Source organism: Microtus oregoni, unplaced genomic scaffold (assembly GCF_018167655.1).
Source record: "Microtus oregoni isolate MIOR12 unplaced genomic scaffold, Mior012 000003F_ref0000135, whole genome shotgun sequence".
In the NCBI taxonomy this organism is placed as follows: domain Eukaryota; kingdom Metazoa; phylum Chordata; class Mammalia; order Rodentia; family Cricetidae; genus Microtus; species Microtus oregoni.
The window spans coordinates 48,553,707-48,566,797 of record NW_024543062.1 but is presented as its reverse complement, the minus strand read 5'-3'; the positions used below and the strand labels follow the sequence as shown (position 1 = coordinate 48,566,797).

General features: G+C 44.5%; 1 protein-coding gene across 39 annotated transcripts in view; it reads right to left on the bottom strand.

The window, feature by feature from the left end:
• The window catches only part of Clasp1 (cytoplasmic linker associated protein 1), a 221,796-nt gene that overhangs the window by 55,741 nt on the left and 152,964 nt on the right, over nt 1–13,091 (bottom strand). For 11 of the 39 annotated variants that reach the window (XM_041648618.1, XM_041648577.1, XM_041648578.1 and 8 more), the window contains 4 exons: nt 10,790–10,897; nt 6,557–6,619; nt 3,256–3,359; nt 856–879 (listed from right to left, as the gene is read on the bottom strand). In XM_041648618.1, coding sequence (XP_041504552.1) covers nt 856–879; nt 3,256–3,359; nt 6,557–6,619; nt 10,790–10,897 — 299 coding nt within the window. The remainder of the gene's footprint in view (nt 1–855; nt 880–3,255; nt 3,360–6,556; nt 6,620–10,789; nt 10,898–13,091) is intronic. The other 28 variants (XM_041648599.1, XM_041648596.1, XM_041648597.1 and 25 more) reach the window with 5 other exon arrangements.

Sequence of the window (13,091 nt, the reverse complement as noted above, 5' to 3'; positions counted from 1 at the left end):
CATACTGCGTGAGCCACTTTAGCCAACAACATTGGTTAGTTTTATAATGCAAATAGGCTTTTTCTTTTTTTTTCTTTGCCTGCATGTATGCCTGCATGCCAGAAGAGGGCACCAAATCCCATTATAGATGGCTGTGAGCCACCAAGTGCTTGCTGGGAATTGAACTCAGGATATTTGGAAGAGCTCTTAAACTCTGAGCCATGTTTCCAGCACAATAGGTTTCTTTTTAAAGTAGAGTACAGCAGGCTATTCCTTCTTCTCTCACACCCTGAATATAAGACAGTGTGTTAAATCCATACACAGGACAACAGTATGGTAAGGTTGGCACATACAATGTTTCCTAAGTGCAGTCACTGACTCTAGCCACACAGATAGTTTTAATCTTCAAATAATGTTAATTACTTTGAAAATCAGCTTACTCAAGACTGTACTGCCTCCTGTCCCAACAAAATTATTCATAGCGTCCTCTTTTTACCTTTGAAAACAGCTTTGATTTAGATAACAAACCATATGATTTACACTTACATAAGCCAGATGCCTAAAATAAGAAAAAAGGTGGTTGACAGATCTATTCATGGAATTATGATAAAATAGACAGAAACTGAGTTAATAAAATGAGACACAAAAGGAGAGGGAGTAGAGAGTGACATTAAAACAAACACAAAAAAGTACCCGAAGCATGTGAAAGGTGACGGGCTCTATCACAGACAGCAAACCAGAATGCTTACCAGAAACACGCGAGACCAGAATTTCTAACTACAGCTACTACATTTTGTGCCGCTTTCAACTAAATTCTAAAGAAATATACTTGCAACAGAAAAACAAGGTTGTAAACAAAAGTGAAAGCACGGGTACCTTGCTCCTGGCGTCTCCTAACAGCTGTAGGCAGGGAAGTTTTGGAGGACGGGGGAAAAAGCATAGAGAATTATGTCAGAAGCACAGGTGGGGATTGTTCTGGCAACAAAAGTGTACAGCAAACATCTCTTAGCAAACCAAAAACACAGGTCAGCAAGCGGTTTGTCTGGGGAGATTGTAGCAGACGCTCTCCGGATGGCATTTCCTCATCCTGCCCTCTCCCCAGGCTCCTGACTTAGGGCAGAATTCTCGACCAGATGTCCCACACCCAGAGGCACCTCTCTAAGTCACTGTCCATCCATTATTTGTTCCTACCCCGGGGCGTCCATTGTGTAGGCAAGGATTCCCTACCATTCCGGCACTTTCCCCTTCAGAAGCAGGCCGCTCAGAGAGGCCAGACAGAGTGGACAAAGGAGCAAGGGCAGCATGGACAGACTGGGCTGGGGCTCAGAGGAAGGCTCGAGTCAAAGCAAAGGGCCGGAGTCTCCAGCTCCACTTTGCCTCCTAGAAATGTGTACACAGTCCCTTATGTGGGATTTAAACAACTAAAAAATCATCTGCCTGAACTGCAAGGCCATCTTAGCCAAGGCTGCAGCTCCATTGTTTCCCAGTCCCCTGACCACTACTTTCTCAAGTCTCTGACTGTATAAAAGGCAGATTCAGAATGCTTTGACTTGGAAAAAGAAAGCCTCACTGGATTCTGTTCCAGCTCTTGACTCTTAGGCTAAAACCACGGTTTGAGCAATACTGGGCACTCCAATACCTGCCAGAAAAAGTTCCTTCTGTGCTTAGGCTGATGAATAGAGCTGGCCAGGCTGGCTGCCTACCAGGAAAGCCTTCTGAGGTGGCCAACAGCTTGCTCAGAGAAACACATTAAAGAAAACATCTGACTGAGCAAGAACAAACAAGGCAGAGGGATGGAAGCGGGATTCACAGTAGTACCAGCCAGAAAGCCATGGTCAGGTGGCACAGGCCATATTCAAAACCTCAGACTGGAAAGACTGGAAGACTTTCCAGTAAGAACGAGTTACGTGTGTGCTCCTCTCCTAAAAGGAGAGTAATCTTAGCGCAGCAGCAGAGGGCAGGGCGCCTGTGAGACCATTCTGAAGAGCACCTATTTCAAATGCTGACCATGTGAAGCGGGCGTGGGAGGCTGCTCCTACCAGCTGGGAGGCAAGCTCACCAAAGCTGATCCTACAGAGTGTCTGCTGTACCACAGACTGGAGGAACCATGAGCATCCCCCCATCCCAGTACTAAAATGTAGTAAGTGAAAATTCCTCCACTAGGACTTTAGATACTTAGAGACCAAACCTTAACTTTTCAGAAAATTTTCATGTATGTCCATGTGTGCATGTGTGTGTGCATGTGCAAGAGAGAGACAGTGAAAGAGAAACGGAGCTGGGGGGGTATGTCAACCTGAGGTACCATTCCTCAAGATGCTGTTTACCTTGCTTCTGAGACAGGGTCTTACTTACAGCTGAGCTCATGGACTCGGCTTGGCTGGCGGGACAGCAAGCCCAAAACATCAGCCTGTCTCCATTTCTCTGGGGCAGCAATGATAAGGCCCCCACCACACACGGCTTTATCTATGGATTCTGGGGATTAAATTCATGTCCATGTGCTTGCATGACAAGTACTCTATTTACTTTATTGATCCATTTTTAGAGGTGGGGGAAATTCCCTAGCTCAGAATCACACAGCAGCATAAACGTAACTTTCAGGTCTCAAACTCTACTGTCCGTTGTTATAATGATGCGTGTAGACTGTGCTGTCGAAGCCCCTACAGCAACGGAGGCAACAGGATGGAAAATAGGAAATGCTGTGGGAAAAGAAGCTATGGTATACAGAAAACAAAAGAGAAAGCTTGATGACATGTGCGAAGCCCAATGTCATCAAAATTTCCTGAGTGCCAAGAAGCATGCATGGGTGAGGTTCTTGATACTGCTCGCTCCGGGAAGGCTGATTTCACTGTGTGCTGTAAGCGTGTGAGAGAAAAAAATAGCTAACTTTACCTAACCTTTTCCCTTCTCTCCTGCGTATGTATGTGTGGTGTGTGAGCATGTCAGTGTGTGTGTGTGTGTGTGTGTGTGTGTGTGTACACGCACGCATATATGCACGCTGGACTGAGAGATTTCAAGGGTCTTCCTTGATCTCTGTCTCTCAAACGCGTAGATTGCCAATGTATAACCTAGCAGGCCAGCCCTGAGCATGGTAATCCATGTGGGTCTGGTCCTCACCTTTGCTTGTGCTTTGACGGGTGAGCCACCACCCCAGCCCTATTCACACCCCTTTTGAAGAGTGTAAAAGATGACTTAGTCACCTGATTTGAGGGCAATTTTGTGTTAAGACAGGAAACTATGTTTGAGCAACTGTGACTCCATTCTTTCTGTGCCTCTTACCAGCGCATCAGCCACGGCAGCTTCTAGGTCTGTGCTGGTGCTCAATACTCGCATGGCATTCACGGAACCAGGGATTCTTCCTGACTGGCCCAGCCCAAACCGATCTATGTGAAAACAAAAGCAGGACATGTGTCAGCCACGCGTAGCTTCGCAGTTCTCGGCAAGGGTTCCTGCCTCCTCCCACGAAAGAGAGCGACAGGAAAACTCCCAGCCGCTGCGACCTGCACCGGGTCTGGCGCTGCGACCTGCACTGGGTATGCCTGCCAGTGGTAGGCTAAGGTGCTCGTATCTAACACAGAGGAGCCACAGGCAAGTGCTTTCCCCTCTTTTTTCTTTTTTTTTCTTTTTCAAATGGAGCCTGTTTTGGACATTTTGTTACTGAAAAGGCTTAGGCAGAAGATAGGGACCGTACAGCAGGGAGCAGGGCTCTGGGTTGAATCTTATATTCTACTCAGCTTTCCTTCTAGAGGCAAGTACCCTTGTAGTTTGTTCAGCTCAAGTACACTTCATGGTTTGGGAAATAAGATGTAAGGCAAAGTGATGGAAAAAGTTAAAACTTGAAATAAATTATTAATTGATCTTGGTACAAATTTTCCCTAGTGTTATTATTAAAAGATCAACTTACTAAAATTATTTAATAATCACCATAAAAATCTAATGCCTTCTTTTCAAGAACAGTCATTTAGAGATCATCAGTTTAACTTTCACATGAGTCCCTTGAAGGATTTCTGAATGATGAACTTTATATAGATAAGGCAGAAGAATTCTGTTATTTTATTACATTATTTATTTCTATTATATTATTTATTATATATTTTATTATTATTTATGTTATATTTTATTATTTATTATATTATTTATATTATTATATATAGATAAGGCAGAAAAACTTAAGATAAATGTTAGAAATTTAAATAATTATTCTAAAGTTTTTTTTAAAAGTTATATTTATCTATTTATTTGTGTGTGTGAGTGAGTGAGTGAGTGCGTGTATGCCACATATGTGCTAAGAGGACAGAAAAGGGTGCCAGATGCCTTGGAGCTGGAATAAAGGCACTGGGGAACTGCAGAACATGGGTACTGGGTGCTGGGTGCTCTTATCCACCGACCCGCCTCTCTGCCATCCCAGAGCTGCTCCTCGGGACCCACTGAGTCAGCCTAGCAGCTTTCCTGAGAAAGTGCTAGAGCCCGACACTGTGACGGGGGGATGCCCGTGGAAGTTATACATTCCAACATGGCTCACTCTCCACGGATGAGAGGTCTAGTCATCAAAATGTGTTAAGATAAAAAATATGTTTTCCCAGAGTTATACAGAAAACACTATTTGGACAAGGAAAAAACAAACCTCTGCCTTAGTCACACTTTTAGCAATACAGCATTTAGAATAAGATATTATATTTATTTCTACAGGAATTGATCTTTCTTTTGAAATTGCATCTTAATTTATTCACTATTATGTGGGGAGGTGCTATGGCACTCATGTGGAAGTCAGAGGACAGCTTGCAGGAGCCACTTCTCCTTTGCCACTGTGTAGGTCCCAGATACCCCATTCAGGCTGGCAAGCCCTTACTTGCTGAACCACCTTGCTGGGCCCAAGGAACTGGCTTTTTTTTGAAATGATATATTTAAGCATTTGGACAGGGAATAAGACATCATCTACAAAATTAGTGAAGTTTAGTTAGCTTTTGTTAAAAGATCACTTTCAAAATATTTTACCCTTCTACTACCACAGGCAGGGAAAATAATTTACACACTGCTAATCAAAAGACTCATACACAGTCACAAATTTTTTAATAGAAAAACAGAAACCATATGTCATACTATCCCCTTTTTTAATGCACTTGCTGATGATTGCAAACATCATCTTCTCATCAGATTTTGGGGATGAGTCGCTGGGCTCCGTGAACCACGAAGACCACGGACAGTCATCCGTATGCTCATTTGTTAGAAAGTGAACAGGGACAGAATTGAGAGGTCTGGGCATGCTGTTTTGTAAGTAATTTTGGTTCAAGTCTTTTTTTCCATTAAAAAAGGGTAGATAGCAGGGGATTTATGAGGAACAAATGAGTAATTCAGTTAAAGCCATTTAAAAGTTACCCAGCATAAACATAAAGCCTTAAAAACAAACAAAAAAATAAAAAATAAAACAAAACAAAACAAAAAAACACAAGTAGATTTCATGCCAGCAACTCTTATTCCAGGGATAATATTGGATCTTTTCAGACAGAAAATTAAAACTTTCTAAGAATAAAGCAAGGACTCAGTGCTTCCCAGATGCTTACAGCTTTGCCACACACAGCAACTGTCGGCCATCTGATAAAGTGGACACTGTGACCTGTGGATCTGAAGGGGACATGCTTGTCTAGATCACCAGGCAAAACCCTGCAGTCCATACTCACTGTTCCAACATTATGATAAAGCGGTTTTCCAAGGGATGGATACAGAGGCCTGGACCCTCAGCCTGGCCCTAGTTCTTAAGGAGACGTTTAGTCAGAGCCCACATGGTGAAAACATGCAGCTGGTTCCGTTCGGAAGAACGAAAGGGCACGATATTCGCTGGATAAATGGGTGAGCATCGGCACCATCAACAGTGTGTGAATTAGTAGAGCATGCTGACTCCATTGAGAAACGAGCCATTAGGGGTGTTAGTGTGTGAAAATGACCCAGTTAATTTATGGTGGCATATGGATGCATCTTTAGACACTCACTCTCTACTCCTGTAGCCAGTGGGTTCTGTTAAGTGAAGCTGAGACAGGTTTGGAGTTCACAGACAATGAGACTAACCTCTTGCACCTTCAGGGCCTGGATCCTGACCTTGCTTTCCCAAAGCTTTCAGGGTATTATATTTTCCTATGTGTGAATGACGTATGCTGTGATCTAGGTGTGTGGAACTGGTAGCTGACGCTAACACCTTAGCACCTGACAGAACACTGGAGTAAGGACTGTGGAGACGAAAGACTGCAGGGTGGTAGCAATCCCCCTCCCCACGGGGAGGCCGGCCTAGTGACACCACTTAGGGCTGGTCTTTTCCTGGGAAGGAGGTGTGAGGAAGGAAGGAGTACTTCCTTGATTTTTGTTTCAATGTAAATATGAATGCTAGAGAAACAATGCCAAACAGGCGACCGAGCATCAAGCCTATGAACAGAATCATAAACATTCAACAACTCAAAAAAAGAAAACACAGGAGGGCGAACATGAGGTACACACATGCCAAGTGCTAGCCAACACAATGACAACAGAGGCTGACATGGGGGTGGGAGGACGGATGGAGAAGCTGATCATGCAGTTAGCACTTGTTCACCTGACTGCCCAACAGATTCAGCAGTGGAGAGAGCACTAGTGGACCTGGAATGACGTCGAGAGGCTGCAGGTAAAAGGAACGGCAACACCCACAGGGTTAACACACAAGTACCAAAGGAAATGCGGGGCTGCTACCACACGGCCGCGCTTCTCATGAAGAAATGGTGCTGGATATGAATGGACAGCAGGACTGGCCCCCACCCTGCATGGTGGTCGCTGGCCTCACACAGCTCTTACACACACAGGCATGACAGAGGCACTCGTCACAGTGCTTCGTACTAAGGACGCACTGACGAACTCAGACTCCAGGTTTAGATTCACACCACGAAGCTTCCACCAGCCATGATGGAAATAAGCCACATGAAGAGCATCAGGCGCCAGCGCCATCTGAGCCCAGGGTGGACAGCGACGGATGGATCACTAACTCAGCTCACAAGATGTCACTGGTATGTGATGCATATGCCACCATGCACCAAAAACAAAAGCGAGAGGTTCGTAATGTTATCTCAACAGGAATTCATGGACCATGGGGGCTCAACACCTGCATCTGACCAGTGGAAAGGCTTGGTGTTTTCTGCAGAGCTACCCTAGTTATCAATGTACCTGTCTCACTGCTGGGTATCCACCGGCAGTGAGTGTAGAGGCCCTTGGAGATGCAGAGCGGGAGTCTGAGCACCATTTCAGAAACACAAATGGCAGGCCTGCCTGGCTTGGCCACAGCCGGCTGTGGCCCTTGGTAATATACTAACCGTCGGTTTCTCTCGGGTTCTTCATCTCTAAAGTGGTGTCAGTCACAGTACCTACCTCTTGCTGGTCATGGAGAGTGTTAAAGGGGACCACACACCACTGCCAGGACACAGCAGTGCTGGTGACAGCATCAGCACTAGAGGGAGCAGTGAATGTCAGGGAAACTTACATGTAGGATAATATTTTATGAGTATTTGTAATATGTTTATGAATTCATCAACCTGAGGAAATGGATCTTAAGTTCCTTCCTTGTAAACAGTAACTTAGAGAAGTAAATATGGAATAAGAAACTGGTCTGATGTTCAGATGTCACAGGCCCAGATAATATTCAGCTACTCATTTAGTGAAAACAACAGACGATGCCTGCTGCCTTTCACTGCTCTGGAAAAGCCAAGGTGTTATATCACAGAATGCTCACACGTTTAACAAATCACTGAGAGGTGAAATCCTTTACCTCCTCCATTGTTCGGCACACATTAAAATTCACACATTTATTGACAAAGCGTCAAAACCTCTAACCTCCAGCGTAAGTTTATTTCTAAGCTCATGCCACTTTAAAAAACATACACCCTGTGGTAGATTGATATAAAGAGAACACATTACCTGGTCAAGCAATAAAAATTTTAGAGGCCTGAAACAAGAGAAGGGAAAATCCTCTTTTTGGAAGATCAACACACAAAGCATTGAGATGATGTGTCTAAAACAAGACTTACCACTTTCCTAGGTAAGGAAGCTACAGGGTACCGGTTCCTTGAGACCAGAGAGACCTGCACAGTTCTTAGCTATCACATTAGAGCTCTATCTTGATGCTTACATTGAAAATGGATTTAAGCAATACTTGATCTGTCTGTAGGTTTCTTAAAATGTATTTCTTTGGTTTGGACACAATACTCTACAGAATGTCTGCTCTGTAACGACTCTCTGTTGAATTCCCAAGTGAACAGCCAGCAATAGAATACACAGAGGACTCACTTCTATCAAAGCCTGACTTGATTGGCAGCAGAGTTCCAGAAGCTGTAATTTCACTTAGCATTAAGATTACTGAGAGGCTTAAACACAGTGTTACAAACTTAAAAACGGCAGGTACAGTGGCAAACTGTCCACAGCTTCCACGCCTGGAGATTCTGAATATGCTTTCTGTCATTAGTACCTAAAGAATACAGTACAACAACCACTTACATAGCATTTACATTGTGCTTAATATTATAAATAATTCAATGATGATTTAAGTGTATGGGCAGGGAGGCATGGGGAACATAGCCTGTGTTTAATCTCCAGCATTTTATAAAATAGACTTGAGCATCTACAGGCAGCCCTGCAACCAACCCCCTGTAAAGGCAGAGAGAGGTCTGCATTCACTGAGATACATTACCTTTCTCCTCTCCCATCTCTCTCTCTCTCTCTCTCTCTCTCTCTCTCTCTCTCTCTCTGTTTCTCTCCTTCCTTTTGCCCTCCCTCCCTCCTTCTTTCTTCCTTTCTTTTTCCTAATGAAGTCTGGCCTGTAACTAATGGGAAGTGATTGTGGAGACAAAAAAGAAAAAGAAGGCACTCAGGGATATGGAGCAAGCTCGCACAGGACAGCCGCTTTCTGGGAGGTCTCTCTGAATCCATGGGTCCTAACTCCAAGACTGGAAACCAACGCTTCAGTAAAATCTCTTAGCCCTTTTCTCTGTGTCTAACCCAGAAGAGACTTCACTACAAAGCATCGACCACATGGTTGAGCAATGTGAGAGACTCATCAGAACTGCTTTTGAAGAAGGCAGGCTGGGAGTCAAAACAGCACCTGGCTATTCAATGTAAGACTGTTACAATCAGGCTCGGAGGCTGATGATAAGGGTGCTTGTCACTCAGTGTGAACAGGGACTGAAAGCACTTGTGCCAGCTGATGCTTCAAATGGCCCTCTTGTTATTCCTCTGCACACAAGTTTGGGGCCCAGATTTAACCCAAGGAGGTAAAAGGCATGGTCTAAAAATTCAGCTAGAAGTATTTCCTACTGCCCTGGCTCCAACAGAAGAAAGCAGCTGATGAAGCCAGAGCTGCAGCTTCTGTCCTGGCCACAGCAACTATACACTGTACTATTTTAGGACGTCACCGAGACAGTTAAGCAGACCTGTTTACCCAAGGAGCAAAAACTGATGAGGTCCATCAGGTGCTCAGGGTTCAGTCTAAATACCAGGAATTCAGCCCTCTCTGTCCATCCACAAATTGTATGTCAGACTTCAAGGCTGGATCCACACAGTGTAAAATGTCAGCCACAAGAAAAAGGCTGACCTGCTTCTAACAGACAAAGTCATCCACAGACGGAACGGCTCACTCATCTAACAAGGCTGTTGGAAGGCCAGCGAGTAAGCCAAGGCACACAGGTGTATAGCCTGCATTCAAAAGGGAAAATCACCATGAGGAGTACCCCTGCTGCTATCACGAGGATGCTGCAATGTCCCTGCATGCAAAGCCGCCTGGCTGAGGGATAGAATGGCTGAATCTGAGGGAAGGAGCCACTGGAGGAAGAGGACCCTCTAGAAGGATGTTGGTATCTGTTCGCTACATCCTGACTTGGATCACTGACCCTGGAGAAAATCAAGGCATCAGAAGAGGTGTAGGGCATGAGCAGGAGAGAGAGAGAGCTCTCACTTGATCTACTACTGTCTCTCTCAGAGCAACGTGTACAGTGCGAAAAGATCAGCTGAGTAATCACACAGCCAAAAGGAAAAATTCACAGACTGCTGAAGCCCCCGCTTCATTAGGAATGGGATCATTTCAGGTCTAAACCAACAAAATTACTTCTGCTCTCATGTTCATCAACAGTAAACCTACACCCGGAGGGCACCACATGCCACACAGGTCGGAGGATAAAAATCCTTTGGGAACTGATAATCCATATTAAATAAATGTACTGTGACCCTTTTAAAGGATGGCATGGCTATTAAAACTAAAATTCATTTCGCTGTTGAAATGTTGTATGATTATACTCTTGTCCTTCCTTTGAATTATATATACTGGGCTTGGGTGCGTGGCTCAGAGTCGAGCACCCTGGAAGCCCTGGAAGCTTGAGGCCATGGTTCCATCCTCTTTAGGAAAAATAAAGGTAAGCCAAAAATTTGATGACTACATTTCAATTCTGAATTCACCTCCCGTGAATTCACGTGAAGTCGTTCACTTCTGCTAAGTTTTGCCCTATGTTAGAAACTGCCACACGAATGGGCTTACTCAGTGACAAGTGGCCACATGAATGGGCTTACTCAGTGACAAGTGGCCACACGATTGGGCTTACTCAGTGACAAGTGGCCACAATGGCCACGGCAGCTTGAATGGTATTTGTTTCCTCTAATGTGTGAAAACTGGTAGTTGCTGAAGTTTATGCATGCAGAGGGGACCACAAGGGCGACTAAGGAAGAGGAAAGAGAGAAGAGAGGCTCACAGGGCAGCAGAGGGAAGCGGCCATTCCACCCAGCAGTGTCTGCACAAGCAGCGCCTATGGGTACTCACCGAGTGGAGTGAAGCCCCGAGCAGGGCTTGTATCGCGGCTGCTCTCACGGCTGGTATCGCGGCTGCACCCCTGACTCATGCTGGGTCGGGGGATACGGCTGCTCCGTGCTAGCGTGCAGCATGAGGGGTTTCAGAGAAGGTGAACAAATTTAATGAAGACAGAAAAACTCACAAGCATCAGTCACATTTGCTTAAATGTAATTATGACATTGTCTATGCTGGGAAGTATGGACAACCTGCCCATGATGAGGTCTCACTGACAGGAGGGTCTGGATAAACTCGAGTGTGCTCTGGCCCTTGGAAGGCTGTGGATTTAAACACTGAAGAGAAATTATACTTAGCTGTGAGAAATGAAGACTTCCCAAAGGTCAGTCTGGCATCAAATATAGTAAGAGCTAAAGCATGTCAGGAACAATGAATGTCTGTGGCTTTAGCAGACATCTCAATGAGAGCTCGAGAGTCCAAAGCTAACTTCACGGCACTTGGTTCCCCCGAAAGACCATTCAATCTGGCTGAATAATAGAAGTAAAGGCTCTAGTCTTGAAGTCTACGAACTTCCCTACCGAAAAGAAGATGGTCCTGACATGCTCGTCAAGATGGAGATATCACACACAAGGGCAACCATCTAAGCAGCAAATTGGAGTCAGGACTGACTGCTTACTGTTTCATGATCTCTACAGCAAGAAAGTGGACATTGTCAGTATTTGGGCAAGAAGATTCCTCTACTGACCTCGGAATAGTATTTTATAGTTGTCTCTGGACAGTTTATTATTCCCATACATGAAACATGTAAGACAAAATCATACAATAGTCAAGTCTAATAATATTTTGACTATGGAACCCAGACAGACCACGATACCCGTGCTTATCAGTCTGATGAAGCAGAAATAAATTAGTGGCCAAACACTCTGCAGAAACACTGAGCATGTGGGACGTGCAGAGGAACGCCTAACGTCACAGCTGGAGGGGACATCTCATCCTCAGAGGTCTAGAGCTGCTAGACCGGGTGGGAGTGACTCTTGAGTCGTCGATTCTCTGATGTAAAAACAAGCATATCGTCTATGTCACCATGAACACAGCCTAATATTTCAGAGCAAAGATTTACAGCTAAACTATAACCAGAATCATAAAACTCTCCAATAAAGAAGAAAGTGTGAGAAGTGAAGCCAGCTTAGAGTGTGCTCAACAGCTCTGTGCTGACGTGGAACCCGACCCCAAGAGCTTGTAAGTGATGTCCAGACACTGTCAATCTGTAGGAAGGGAAGGGTGAGGCAGGAATATAATCTGAATGATAGACCTCAAGGGCCTCACTAGAAGTTTCTTAGTTTGGACAGAATGACAGGGAACACTGAAGTTTGCACTCACAGCACTGGGGACTGGTTAATCAGCAATTCCTGGTGACACTGTAAGTAGGCCACATGAGGACAGCACGAGTAACAGGCGCCACGCTGACCCCACCGACACACGGGAGCTTCCTCAAGTGGACACAGCAGGGCTGCTTATCTTTAGAGACTGCTGTACCTGAGCCACAAAGTGACCCATACAGCTCCCAGCTGCACTACTAGTCCAGCTACTTGATCTCCCCGGTTCTCATCCTCCCACAGAAAGTAAGCAATGAAAAGATTATCATCTCATTGACATGGGGACAATGCACACATACACACATCAGAAATGTAGCCAAACATCATTCCTGGAAATCCTGAACTTTTCTACTGTCTTTTCCAAAGCAGACAGCTAAAACAAACGTTCTCATGGCTTTTCACAGAAGTGCATGCTCAGCTGACTGCTATGTAACTTTATCCAGAACCCATGCCTTTTCAAGTTCACAGAGATGCTAAAGAAATGGAAATATATGTTCTCTCTGGAGTAGGCCCGCTTCATGAAGACAATAAAGACCACTAATAAGAACAAACAGCTGCGATATAAAATAATGCCCACACAAACTTCTTGATAGGCCTCCCCCGAGTATTTCCCCAAGAATGCACTCACCCTCCATGCTCATGGGCTCCTCTACAATGTGACACATAGAAAAAAGAATTCTGTCCAATGTTTTGTCAGAAATCTGTCCACAATTGCCCCAAATCTCATTCAAATACATTTTGTGGTTAAGAGTGGTATTTCAAATGTTAGGTAATTTAACCCATGGAAAAAAACAGACACAAAGATTAACCTACAGAAAGATCTAGAATAAGCACAGAAAATTATTTTTATAGAATCAGCAGTCAAAATTCATTCATATAATCTCCATCCATCTACCCATTCACTTAACTACCTAGAGTATAAAACCAGCTTGTCTTGTTAG